We start from the raw sequence: 12,474 nt of genomic DNA, 5'->3' as shown, positions 1-12,474 counted from the left end.
AACTTTTTTGTTCTTTTCTCTTTCTCCTTTTTCTCCCCTCCTCCTCTTGCTCTTCCAAGCATTCAACTCCTTTTTGCTTGATACTATCACCAAGTAAACAAACAATCCATCCAAAATGTCCACCCAAGGTCTCTCCCGCGCCTTTGCGCGCTCCACCCCCAGAATCTCCACGATCTCAAGGGTTCCCCGCCAATTGCGACTCCACAGCACTTACACGACGGCTTCCACAACCGTTCTCCCAACCTCAATCTCAACACCACGTCGCCAAACATCACCACAAACCCAAGGCCCCATCGCCGGCTTCCAACAACGCCGCCATGCCTCCCACAACAAACATCCCGCGGGCTTCACCCCCCCTTCCCCCTCCGATCTGACCGAGCTCCGTGAGCGCGTCCAAGAATTCGTCCGCCGCTCGCTGCCCGAGACCCTCGCCTCCGAAACCGACAAATCCAACGCCTTCCCCGCGCACATGTGGCGCGCCCTCGGCGACGCCGGTCTCCTGGGCATCACAGCCGACGAGGCCTACGGCGGATTATCCATGGGCTACCAAGCGCACTGCATCGTCATGGAAGAGCTGTCTCGGGCCTCGGGGTCGATTGCCCTTTCGTATGCCGCGCATTCACAGTTGTGCGTTAACCAGTTGAGTTTGAACGGTAACGCCGAACAAAAGGAGAAGTACCTCCCTGGCTTGATTAGCGGGGAAAAGGTCGGTGCGTTGGCCATGAGCGAGAGTGGAAGTGGAAGTGATGTCGTCTCGATGAGGACTACGGCGAAGAAGGTCGAGGGTGGGTATAAGTTGAATGGAAGCAAGATGTGGATCACCAACGGTCCGGACGCGGACGTTATCGTGGTGTATGCCAAGACGGAGCCGGAGGCTGGAAGCAAGGGGATCACGGCTTTCATTGTTGAGACCAAGGATCTGGAGACGGGCAAGAAGGCGGATGGGTTCGAGTGTCTGCGGAAGCTGGACAAGATGGGCATGCGCGGCTCCAACACGGGCGAGCTGGTGTTTGAGAACGTGTTTGTGCCCGAGGAGAATGTTTTGGGTAAAGTAAATGGTGGCGTGAGGGTGTTGATGGAGGGCTTGGACCTGGAGAGGCTGGTTCTGAGCGCGGGACCGCTGGGTCTGATGCAAGCGGCGCTGGACGTGGCCTTGCCCTATGCGCACTCGCGCAAGCAGTTCGGCACCCCGATTGCCCAGTTCCAGCTGTTGCAGGGCAAGTTGGCGGATATGTACACAAAGTTGCAGGCGTCGAGGGCGTACACGTATACCACGGCCAAGACGGTGGATGAGCAGGGCATCATCAAGACGCAGGACTGCGCTGGTGCTATCCTGTACGCGGCGGAGAGGGCGACCGAGGTTGCTCTGGATGCTATTCAGATCTTGGGTGGTATGGGCTACATGGAGGAGATGCCGGTGTCGAGGATCATGAGGGACGCCAAGTTGTATGAGATTGGTGCCGGCACTTCGGAGGTGAGGAGGATGGTCATTGGAAGGGCTTTCAACAAGGAGTATGCCCATTTGGCTAAGAACTAGTTCTAGACTGTATGTATCTATGAGATCATCATTAGAGCGGCAATAATATTGGATACCTTGGCTAGACAAATGCTCTTCAACTCTTTTTGTCTCAAGCTCTCTTTTCCAAGACAAATGTACTTGAATATTCCGAGTAGTTCTTAGGTGTCTGATGTGTTCCCCTTTACAAGCTACACCCGTGAGCCACCTACTTTCTAATGTAAACAGCTGCTACACGAGATGGTGTGTGCGACCAGGAAAGCTGTAAGAATGGAAGTTTCTGTGAGGGTTATATAAAAGAAGAAGAGTGAATGAACAAATAATGTATGAGCAAGCAATGAGAACCCTTGGGGAAACCTGAACTCGGAGATGTAAATGTCTCCTCTTAATATAAATGGATGGACCTGGACATCCATTTTGATGATCCCGTCCGTGTCTTGCGTTATATATGATCCTTTTTTGTAGAATTGATATCCAGGTAATAGGTCAGATTTTGTGCTGAGATAAATGGTATCAGCGTGCCATCAACTACCTACCTCTAACCTTTGTCGATGCTGCCAGCCTCGCAGGCAAAGAAGACATTAAAGATAACCTTTTGAATAGATCGCTTCCATCTATTCTCTGTCTTCTGTCTCTGTTGATATTGACCACTTCTCATTCAACCGTTGGTTCTAATAAACCCGATGATGAGTGCTTCATCTAAGACGTTCTGTCACTGCTACTACTCCCTGTCATTCCTCTTGATTCTTAGTCGCGCCATCCGGAGACGATCTCCTCCCCGGCCTCTCTCGCCATGCTTACCGCTCACTACGAGTTTCCTTCTGTCGTCTTACCCACTTCTTGACGAACCTCTCTAACCCTTGCTGGCTCTCTCTCTCTCTCTCTCCTTGACCTTGTCCGCCAATTTGAGTTGCCGCGAAAACAACGTGGAGATTTTCTTTTCCCGCCATTTCCACTGCCATTTCCTGGGGTTTTAGCCAAGACTTGTGACAGATATCTGGGCCAGAAGCCACGGAGGATGACCCGACCCAATAACCACACCACAAACGATATAAGATGATCTCCGCATCGACAATTCCAGCTTACACACATCACTTCCTTTGGACACCGACATTTCCAGAGATTTCCAGCATCCAGAGAACCAAGCGTAACCGAGCCGCGCTCGGTTGGCGGTGTGCTGGGCTGGACAGAAGGGAAAGCAAGCAGCTGATCGGACAAAAAGCTGAGCTCCCAAGTTCTTGATTATTAAGACTTACACACAGTATGGCACGGGATGGAATCTGTTGGTGTCTGGATGTAAAACCCCAGCGGACGCTTCTGATAGGATCTCCCAGACATGCGAAAGGAAGCAGTCTCACAAGTGCCAGAGGTAGCGAGGGCTGGAAAACTGGCCGGTGGCGAAAAGTGCTGAACGCCTTTCCAGGCGAGCAGAGATATGTAAATGTAAGGCAAGTGTCATTATCGTACAACCAGATGGCTGAGAATGTTGGTTTGGATTGGTATGTCACGTTGTCTCTTCCATCTCCGCCTTTTTGGATACCATGTCTTGATCTTTTGCGGCTCATGACTTACAGCCCAATGATCGCTGTTAATAGGCAGAAAATCCAACTCTCCAAAAGTTGATGTTGCGAGATTCCCGCGTGCTTGGCTGATCATATTCCAACCAATGGACCGGATATGTGTGGTTGGGTGTGGTTGTGTTTTCTGTCCCTTGGGTCTGTCATCTGGGTCACACGACCCGTGATCCTACCCCCATGAGTGGTGGCCGTCTCGACCCGTTACCCGTTGGGTGGAAGGAAGGGAAACGTGCCCGTCTCTGTCCCTCCCCGCAAACGGCAGATCAGTCATCAGAGAGTGCGGCTGCAGTTATCCAAAGCGCAACTCGCCAGATATCCAAACAGCTTGTTTGTCGTCGTGAAGGGCCAGGCCGCTAGGTAGACAGACATACATGATTTGTTGCACTTTGTGCTACGACTTGTAAGTCAGCTGGGCGAGACAAGACGGGAAAGGATACGAGATGACATGTCTTGGGCCACCCCGTTGGACAGTCCCGTGGTAGAGGAAAAGACGATTTGGCTGATAATGAAGCCGAGAAAGGAAGGCTGGTTATTGTGAGAGGTTGTTGGGCGACAAATGAAAATCTAGCCGCCAGGTACCGGGCGTTTTCTAGACTGAATGTAACAGAAGGCCTTTGGTGTGGCAGGCTGTTACCGCTATAGGGAGGTGATGCTTCAGTGGTATAACATTGGTATTAGAGAGTGGGGGTTATGTCTAAATCAGTGTGATACAGGCTACCGCCGGTGGACTGTGATGAGCCCGGCCTGTAACCCACGTGTCTTGTTGTGCTAATGGAAGTTACCTCAATCCCGGGACCTTGAGAAGACGGGTGTTGGATGGCTACCGAGCTCAGGTCGGTGTTATACCGAAAAAGAGCATCTTCTCCCTCGAGTGGCGCCTTGATATCCAAAGGGAGGACAGGACCGAAGGGGCGCGAGGGGCGCGAGGGGGAAGTTGAGCTGAGCTAGGCTGCAGTGGGCGACGACAACATCTTGAATCGTTTGTGCTCCCATCAAGGGGACAAAGAAAGGGAAAGGACCAGTGCTCCATTCCTTCTTTCTTAAGACTTGAAAGGTGACAAAGTGCAAGAGTGAGAACCTCGATGGATGGCCAGATGCTCAGGGTTACGTTCGAGGCTGTTATGGCTCGCTGCCAAGGCGAGCCAGGGGGCTAGGGTTACAGCAGCTATAGGCCCCTGTCACAAGTCAGGGCAGTCGACCTGTCACCTGCCACCTCAACTCCTCAGGGCCTGGGGGTTGTGTCGGCATGTGCCATGTGGGGATTTCCCTGTGTCGCGTTGGGGATTGGAAAGGATTGGAAATGCTGTGATGAATGAATGCACGGTGAGATGGGTGAAAGAGAAGAGGAACAACCGGATCTCGTTCTGCTTTTGTCTAGAACCACTGGGTGGTGGAGCCCGGGTCTTGGTATTTCAGCATCTGTGATGACACTAACACTTTCAGCACCGCGATTAGCAGGCCCTTTGTTAGTGCTTACGGTTCCCGTGGGGCGGCACTTTCCCCAGTTCTCGCATCATCAGTCACCTCCAAGGTACCTTACGTAGCCGAGCATCAGTGAGTCCAGGCCCCAGATCCAAGAGCCCCAGCGTACCAGACGTGCCTTCCCTGGACGAGACATGATTGCTGATCCGAAATTGTGCTTGCCTTCTTCCACTTTGTTCATATCATAACCGCATCGGCTTCCTTCCCCTCGTTCTGACTTTGTTGGACTCTTTCACACTTCTTTCCAACCTGACTACACACACCAGAACATCTTCTCCGCATCCGCAATATCTTGTACACGCCAGCACATATCACCAACTGGGAAGCACGCGGCGCTCTCGCAGCCTAACCCGCAGTACAGTTGTTGGTCGGGTTGATATGACCCGGACATGACCCGGACCTTCTTGTTTCTAACTCAAAAGTACTCGGGGCATCTCAGTTGCCTCACGCGAGCTACGTTACCACGTTGGGTACTTACCTCTAGCACCCCCTCTTCGAAACCGCGCCCAAGACTTGTGTCTCAGCTTTACCTTGATTATAATCCCCGGGGTTGCCTACAACACTGTCCGGCGTCTGCCCGCCTCACAGAGACAGACACACCTAGGTACACTTGCATTGGTACGTGATGCTGGCGTGCCACGGCCCCGTCACCGCACTACACTATTCCTGCAAATAAGCCAATCCCCCAACTACACTGCCTGGCTGAGCTGGCAGCCTCCCAGGCCCCAAGCCTTCGGACCATCGAGGTTTTTCAGTTGTGGTGCGCGGTACTAGCTTCCACTTGTCTTAACCAAACCCAACTCGATCGTCACCGCCAGGGCAACTGTACCTTGTCAGCTTGTCATGCTTGCCTCCAGTTAACCGTTGCCAGTGCTGCGAATATGTGGATGTATGTACCTATAGGTGTGGGTGTGGACATCGGGCACTTGGCCTGCAAAAGTACGAGACTCCGAGAGCATGAAGCAGTGGTGGTGCTGTGCTCAGACTCACAGTCCAATGTCCATGTCCATGCCCATGCCCATGTTCAGGTCCCAGAAACATGAGATAACACCTCCCCCGTCATTGTCGGCATTGTTCCTGCTTCTTCTCACCTTTCACTTCTTCCTAACCTTTTTCGGCTGGTCTGCTGCTGCCCTGTTCGCGTTTATCCGTCTGTTTGCTTACCTTGCTTGCACTTGCCTAACCATCTTGCTCACACCTCGTGCTCCAACTGTAACTGTTTGCATGTTTTCTGACTTCTTTTGTTCAGAAACTCCAACCCTCCCTGAACATCCTCCGTCACTTGTCCTCCCCTTCCCCAGCAGTCTTTCATGGACTTGCTACCCTGGTGTCGATATTCGTCCAAGAAGCCAGCAGCTTTGGCTTGTAAGCAATGATCTTCGGGCTGTCCTGAGGTGCCCGTCGTCCTTTGCGCCCGTCTTGTCTTTTAGCCATGGACTTGGTACTGCCGCAAGGCATCATTATTAGCGCCAGCGAGGTCTATACGCAACTGGCTAGCTTACCCGTCGTTTCTTCAGAGGTAATACGGCATTACTGGAACGGTGAGAATTCGACTTCATACCAATATTCACCCCCAACATCTGACTAATGCGCATCTTCAGCCTACACGGTGATCTCCAAGAAAACTGGTGGCGATCCTACTCATCTCCGCCTAGAGAACTTTTGGTGGCATGTTTGGGGCAGCAATAGGAGGAACCTATCTGGTCCCGCTCTCGCCAGACTCTTCCAAGACATCTCAACCGGTCCAACAGCTGTGCCTCTCGTGGTTCCGAAAAGAAGTCGCGAGATACTAGAGGTAGGTGATTCTTCGACAAGTGATAGGGTTAATAAATTGCTAACTCATCCTCAGAGATCCAAGGTCCTCCTGGAGCAGATTAACGCCGAAGGACATGGGTCGGCATCCACACAACAACCGGAGGGAATTAGGGGAGAGGGCCGTGATGCTATGGTCAAAATGAAAGCGCCAACCCCATCTTCCTCGAGGCCACCTCCGCCACACCCAATCCTGAAAAAGCATAGCGCGCCCGTACCAGGACCTCGACATACGGCCAGATTCGCTTCACCACCACGTGTCGGGGAGGGTGAATCTAACGGAGGCGCCACAACGTCTATCACCAAGGTCGTGCCAGAGCTGTCAACGATGCCTCCTCCGCCATTACCGACTGCGAGAAAGACAAAAACGACATCAGAATCTCCAACTACCATGAAACTTCCTTCAACAGATAATGCCGAGAAGACCACCGCGCCGACCGCGCCTTCAGGTGGCAAAGCCAGCAAGCCTGTAGCTGCTCGAAAAAGGGTCATGGCGACTACAAAATCGGCGAAAAGGCGGCCGGTAATGCCACGGAGGACAAGTTCGCAGTCATCAACGGCGTCCAACACCCAGCAGCGTATGGTGCCGGCGACAGCCGATCAGTCCCATCAAAGTACCCGGTCAGCAGCTGTGGCGGACGAGACCTTTCAAGAGTCTCCCCCTTCGATTGCCGCTTCATCCCCGACTTCCACCCTGGTAGCATCAGTCGCAGAAATCCCGGCTTCAGCGGCAGTAGATCAGTCCTCCCAGAGCTCCCAAGGTGGCTCAGAATCGTCCCAAGACGAGCAAAGGACCTCGAGTTCAAAGGCAGCTGGCAAGAGGCCGGCAAGGCCAACCCAAAGATCTTCCTCCGGGGGCATTCTAACTGTTACTATCGGCTCCCAAGAGCGGCGACCATTGTTCGTTAGTTCCGGATTTTTGCCTGCCCGGTCTCCCAGCCTATCTCGTAGTGAGCGGAGTGTTTCTACGACACGAGAAGCTACGAGGAGGAATAGCGTGGAAAAGAAGCCACGGCGTGCCCCTGTTGCTGGGTTCGTGGCCGATAACGAAAGTGGAAGTGACACACCCTCACCAGCAAGAACACGCACCACACGTGTTACCAAAGACCCTATAGTTGGTTCGCCTCGGCCGCCACCCAGAGTCCCGTTGTTTTCTCAGAGGATGTCAGGGGAACTTCCCTACTCATCTCCTCACGCAATGTCTCACAGGCTTTCCGGTGAGGTTCCCAACGTACAAGCCTTGACCGAGGAACCTACAACACAGATATCCGACACCACCGTCCAGGGGCAGTTTGATTCCGACGTCATAGCAACATCGTCTTTGGTGGAAGCACGAGATATACCTGACTTTGTGTCGCGCCGGTCGAGGCCTTCGCCGTCGCTCCTTCAGGAACCGTTCTCCCCTACACCTCCCAGCTCTACTCCGACGATTCCCTTTGGGAGATCCAAGAGTCAACTCACGCTGCTGCTGGCAAAGGATAATCACAGAAAGGTGAAGGAAACCCGTTAGTGGCGGATCAAGCATTTTCTTGGACTAGTGTCGGATAAGGATGATGGATGGGTTGTAGCATTGCCGCCAGGGAGCCTCCTAGAGACTTGATCTCAACAAGAATCGTCAGAAGGATCACTCGTGGAAGAAAATCCAGTACCATACGGGAAACCCAGTACCAGACGGGCTTGTTACGCCCCCTCCCCCCCCCCCTTGGCCCCCAGCAGATCAACGTAGCAGCAGCAGCGATACCCTCTCAAGCGTGGATTCAGACCTACCGGAGCACAAGATCCATGTTTTGCATTTTACAGTCGTTTCGTTACTTGAATTTGGATGTGAAGAGAGCACATAGCAGAGCGTTCTTCTCTTTTTTCCGTTTTTTTTTTTTTTTCCCCACAGCATGAGCATTTCAGAGGCTATTAGGCCTGCTGGCCATTTGCATATACGCATGAGTTTGGAGAAAGGCTGTTCGTTAGCATGTTGTTTTACTTTGTTTCGGAATCTTTTGTGCTCATCCTTTTAGTGTATCAGTAGATGATGTCGATTTATGGGTGGGGAATGGGCTCAAGATATGGAAGTGAGCGAAAGCGTGGTCTTGCGTGTACTGGCTGGGGCTGGATAATGAATTTGCGAGCGTTTTTGGCTTTTCGAGCGTCTTATGGAAATAAACATATTTCTGTCTGTTCATCTGAAAAGTTGGTGCGAGTGTCTGAAATCGCGTGTCGTCTTTAGATATGGAACTGAGGGTCATTGCTGTTGGACGAACGAGTGCTTCCAGGAAAGGTGTGAGTTAAAAACAGAGGAATTAAGAGAGAGAAAACAGAAATTGAGGTGTCAAAGCACAACTGCTCGCTCTTCCCCACCGCTCTCCTCCTTCCCTCTTTCTTTTATAATACCCTCCGACCGCTAATCTGGGGAAAGTGCCGCCGGACGAGACGGTCCGAGTCGCAACTGCCATACCAATTCCCGCGTGAAGGTAAAATTATGCGGTGCTGACGCGGCTAAAGGTTCATTCGTATGGAAGCCAAACAATATCAAATATGTATTAAGAACAAAGTGGAAACCCGATTTGATACATATCGGACGGAATAAGATGAATGTGTGCTAGATAGGATGAAAGAGCAAGAAAGATCTGGAAAGTATTGGGCATATACCCTATAAGAGGCGAGGAACTAAGTGAAAGAGAAGTGAAGAGAGAAGTTGTAGAGTAATCTATTCCATTCTGTATATAGGGTTAAAAAGAGTATGCGTATATGAGAGAATTGGTATATCCATCGTAGTGAGTTAAATCATCAATCCCATCAGTCCCATCAGTCCCATCAGTCCCATCAATCCCATGAATCCAACCATTCCAATCCATCTCATCATCTCGTAGATAATCATCATCATCCCATCCCATCATGATCATATCATACCATCCATATCCCATCACTTCCAACCCAAGACACAACACCATCCACCCACCCCTCCCTCAAAACATCGTCAACCTCTCATCCGCCTCCCCGATAACAGATTGAGTGAGTCACAAGGACAACCGCGGCGTTATTCTGCTCCCATCTAAAAACCGTCCGTCGGCCTCCTCTCAATCTTCTTAACATCATCCGGCATCCTGCTCACACAAAGCTGGCCGCAAAACTCTCCCCACTCGCCACTGGTAGCCTCTTTCACAGCCTCCTGGAGATCTTTGCCGTAGTGTTCGTGGTAAGCCTTTTTCACGCGCGACATGTGGCCCGCGTCCCAGTGGAACCTGACAAGTCGCGAAATCAAAAGCTCCCGTCGCAGCTCGTCCCGCTTGGACATGGTCAGGGCGTGGTTGAGCAGCATGGCGTCGCGGACGGGCTTGTTGATGACGCCGTTGAGGATGTGGGCTAGGACTTCGCCCTTTTGTGGGGGTGGGGGTTAGTTTCTGGTATGAAAAAGGGGATAAAACAGGACGGGGGGAGGGGATCTGAGAAAAAACAACGTACAACAAGATTCCCACTCTTCTTCAACGCGTCCCTAGCGAAATTCGCTCCCCTAAACGTCTCCTTATAAACCCTCATGACCTCTCTCAGATGACCTTCACTGCGCATGACTACGACGGCCAACATGGCGCTCTCTCCACCTCTCTCGCTCTTAACCGCATCCCTCAGCGTCCTTACATCATCCGCCACCAATTCATAATCCAACCTCACGGGGCGTCCAAACTGATCCACGTCCTCCTGCCTCTTCTCCTCCAAAACCATCAGAACCGCCTTCTTGAACTTATCCTCCTTCAGCTCCATCTTCATGCACTTCACCAGACTATCCCCGTACTTCTTGTCGCTAAACCCCTCTTTAATCTTGCGGATCTCCTCGTTCGTCCTGCCCATCAACGCCTCGATCAATAGCTCCCGACGCGTCTTGTCCCCGTGGTACCAGAAATTCGCCCAGTAAGCCTCGGCTTCCCACCGGCCCAAAGCGACGGTGTAGCACGCTTTCATCAGCGTCGGGTCCTCGTCTTTGAGGCGCGCCCGGATGTGCTTGGCGATGTTAACGCCCTTGCGCTCGGCGCCTGTCTTGACGAGGCGCTTGTATTCGACGCGCAGATCCATGACTTGTTCGTGTGTGAGACCCGGTAAGATCTCAATTAGAGAGGCGGTGTCAGGTGCGCGTGTATCGCCTTTCAAGGCTTTGGCGAGACGGGCGGCGTCGTCGATGGGGTCGTGGAAGCGCGCGCGGCGGGAGTGAGTGCGTGTGTGACCTTTCTTTTCACCGCCGCCTCTGCGGTGGCCGTGCTCGTCGTCGGATGAGGAGCCGTAGAGCGGAGAAAGAGGCTCGACGAAGCTGTACGAGGAACCGTTGGGCCCCGGTTGGGTGGGCAGCATTAGCGGAGAAGGCATAGGCGACATAGATTGGTAAGTGCCGTGGTAGGATTCGAGCATGGGCGAGGCGGGCGCGTTGGATACCGATAGGTTGCCGTTGGACATGTGCGGGGTGTTCACGGAGAGGAGGGACATGCGGTTGGTGGGCGGCAGAGGAGACTTTTCGCGGCCGGGACGCATGGCGGACTTGAGAGGGGGTTTGCCGCCATCGTCGTCGTGGCGGCCTCGGCCGGGGGAGGAAGGGTAACCGCCGCCGCCGCTGCTGTGGGAAGGAGGTTCGATAGTAACGACGCTGGGGGGTTCAATACGGCCTCCTCCTCCACCTTTGCGGTCGTCGAGTCGCAGGTCGTAGGCGCTGCTGATGCTGATGTTCGGGCTGTGGGTGCGGCCGCTGGGACGGCCGATGGGCTCGCCGTACTTGTCATCGATGGGTCTTCCTGCACCCGCATGGTAGCTAGACGGGCGAGGACGGTGGTAGCCCGGTGATGGCGGCGTCTCGGGACGCTTGTTGTACGTCTGAGGTGATGCTGGGCGTTGCGCAGGGTAGCCGGAAGAACTGCTACCGGGAAGCTTGCCGTAGGCGAGATCCTCCTCGATTCTGCGCTGCTTGCGCTCCCGGCTGGACTCTCTTTCTCTGCCGCCAGAGGTGCTGGGCGTGCGGCCATGACCACCGGGATGGAACGAGTCGCGTGACGCGTGTGGTGATCCTGAAGGGTCGGCCGAGACAACGGTGGCGGCATACTTGGGCGGGAGATACATGCCGGCGATCTCACCCGGACGCTCCCTGTTGATGTTCTTTCCCCAGTCCGAAGACTCTCGGGGGTCGGCGGGTCTCCTATCGGAATCTCTGGGATCGGGTCTCCGATCACGGCTCTGTGCGCGAGGCCGCGACTGGTCCCTCAACCGTTCACGCGAGGGCGACCGCTCACGGGGCCTGCCTAGCGATGGTGCTGACGCATTGTAGCTGCTGCCGTAGTCCCGCTCCCGGTCCCGGATGCGGTCGCGGTCGCCAGATGGTGGACTGTTGCGGTAGTAATCGCCGCCGCCGCCGCCGCCGCCGCCGCCGCTGCGATCACCACCAGCGGGAGGAGGAGGCGGGTAGTTGGCGAGACGCTCATACGCGAGGGCAGGGTCGACGTCGCGATAGTTGTCGTTGGGTGGCGGGTACACACCGGCCTCGACAATGTTGGCCGTGGACGTGCGGACGCGGCTCCGCTCCCGGTCCCGGTCCCGTGGCCGGTCCTCGTCCTCCCGGCGGCGATCTGCGGGGGAGCGGGACCGCCCGCCCCGGCTCCGTTCGTCCACCTGTAGGGACGACATGATTTTTGATTCTGGCCGTGAAAAGAGTCTGTTTGCGAAAACTCGAGCTTGTGAACCAGGTGTTGGTTGAATTTGGATAACTGACAAAACTCGATTTATTCAGCTGAAATCTGGTCGAAGAAGGTAGGTAACGAGGGTGTAGGGCTGACTGATATCGCAATTTTTCGCGACTCGATCGATCTTTGGGGGGCAGCTTCCGACACCTTCTGGGGGTCCAGAGAAAAGAAAGTTGGGGGCTGGTGAAAACCAAAGTGAGGGGTCACACTTCTTGGCTTCCTTCCACTTCAGTTCCTGTTCGCGATCCCCTATTTTCAGTGTAAACAAAGGACAAGCGGCTCCAAGTTGCACAGCAAACACACTTGTCGGGTGGGCTGTTCCTGCGCAAGCTTCAAAGACAAGTACCTAAAAAAAAAAAAGTAGTTCGACTTTTGAAAG

General features: G+C 53.7%; 3 protein-coding genes across 3 annotated transcripts; 2 read left to right on the top strand and 1 right to left on the bottom strand.

The window, feature by feature from the left end:
- Positions 1–55: 55 nt before the first annotated feature.
- Positions 56–1,600, top strand: SMAC4_05027 (uncharacterized protein). The gene has a single exon (XM_003352865.2). The coding sequence runs from the start codon at positions 116–118 to the stop codon at positions 1,535–1,537; it is 1,422 nt and encodes a 473-aa protein (XP_003352913.1). The 5' UTR covers positions 56–115; the 3' UTR covers positions 1,538–1,600.
- A 3,855-nt stretch (positions 1,601–5,455) lies between these two features.
- SMAC4_05028 (uncharacterized protein) lies at positions 5,456–8,655 on the top strand. Its single transcript, XM_003352866.2, has 3 exons — positions 5,456–6,116; positions 6,177–6,370; positions 6,425–8,655. Exons 1-3 carry the CDS (start codon positions 6,008–6,010, stop codon positions 7,895–7,897), a joined length of 1,776 nt encoding a protein of 591 aa, XP_003352914.1. The 5' UTR covers positions 5,456–6,007; the 3' UTR covers positions 7,898–8,655.
- Positions 8,656–9,052: 397 nt separating this feature from the next.
- SMAC4_05029 (uncharacterized protein) lies at positions 9,053–12,441 on the bottom strand. The gene is made up of 2 exons (XM_066090221.1): positions 9,844–12,441; positions 9,053–9,757 (listed from the first exon to the last, which is right to left on the bottom strand). The coding sequence occupies exons 1-2, from the start codon at positions 12,037–12,039 to the stop codon at positions 9,434–9,436; spliced, it is 2,520 nt and encodes an 839-aa protein (XP_065945498.1). The 5' UTR covers positions 12,040–12,441; the 3' UTR covers positions 9,053–9,433.
- Between the last annotated feature and the right edge of the window lie 33 nt (positions 12,442–12,474).

This window comes from Sordaria macrospora, chromosome 1 (assembly GCF_033870435.1).
Source record: "Sordaria macrospora chromosome 1, complete sequence".
Lineage (NCBI taxonomy): Eukaryota > Fungi > Ascomycota > Sordariomycetes > Sordariales > Sordariaceae > Sordaria > Sordaria macrospora.
The sequence above is the reverse complement of the archived record's forward strand: the minus strand, read 5'-3'. Positions and strand labels throughout refer to the sequence as shown.

What these genes read in the sequence shown, in the direction of transcription:
- SMAC4_05028 (XM_003352866.2), top strand. Translation starts at nt 6,008, where the DNA reads ATGGACTTGGTACTGCCGCAAGGCATCATTATTAGCGCCAGCGAGGTC. An exon ending in AATACGGCATTACTGGAACG is followed by an intron (nt 6,117 to 6,176) that starts GTGAGAATTCGA and finishes GCGCATCTTCAG; the next exon opens with CCTACACGGTGATCTCCAAG. An exon ending in GAAGTCGCGAGATACTAGAG is followed by an intron (nt 6,371 to 6,424) that starts GTAGGTGATTCT and finishes ACTCATCCTCAG; the next exon opens with AGATCCAAGGTCCTCCTGGA.
- SMAC4_05027 (XM_003352865.2), top strand. Translation starts at nt 116, where the DNA reads ATGTCCACCCAAGGTCTCTCCCGCGCCTTTGCGCGCTCCACCCCCAGA.
- SMAC4_05029 (XM_066090221.1), bottom strand. Translation starts at nt 12,039, where the DNA reads ATGTCGTCCCTACAGGTGGACGAACGGAGCCGGGGCGGGCGGTCCCGC. An exon ending in AGAAGAGTGGGAATCTTGTT is followed by an intron (nt 9,758 to 9,843) that starts GTACGTTGTTTT and finishes CCCCCACAAAAG; the next exon opens with GGCGAAGTCCTAGCCCACAT.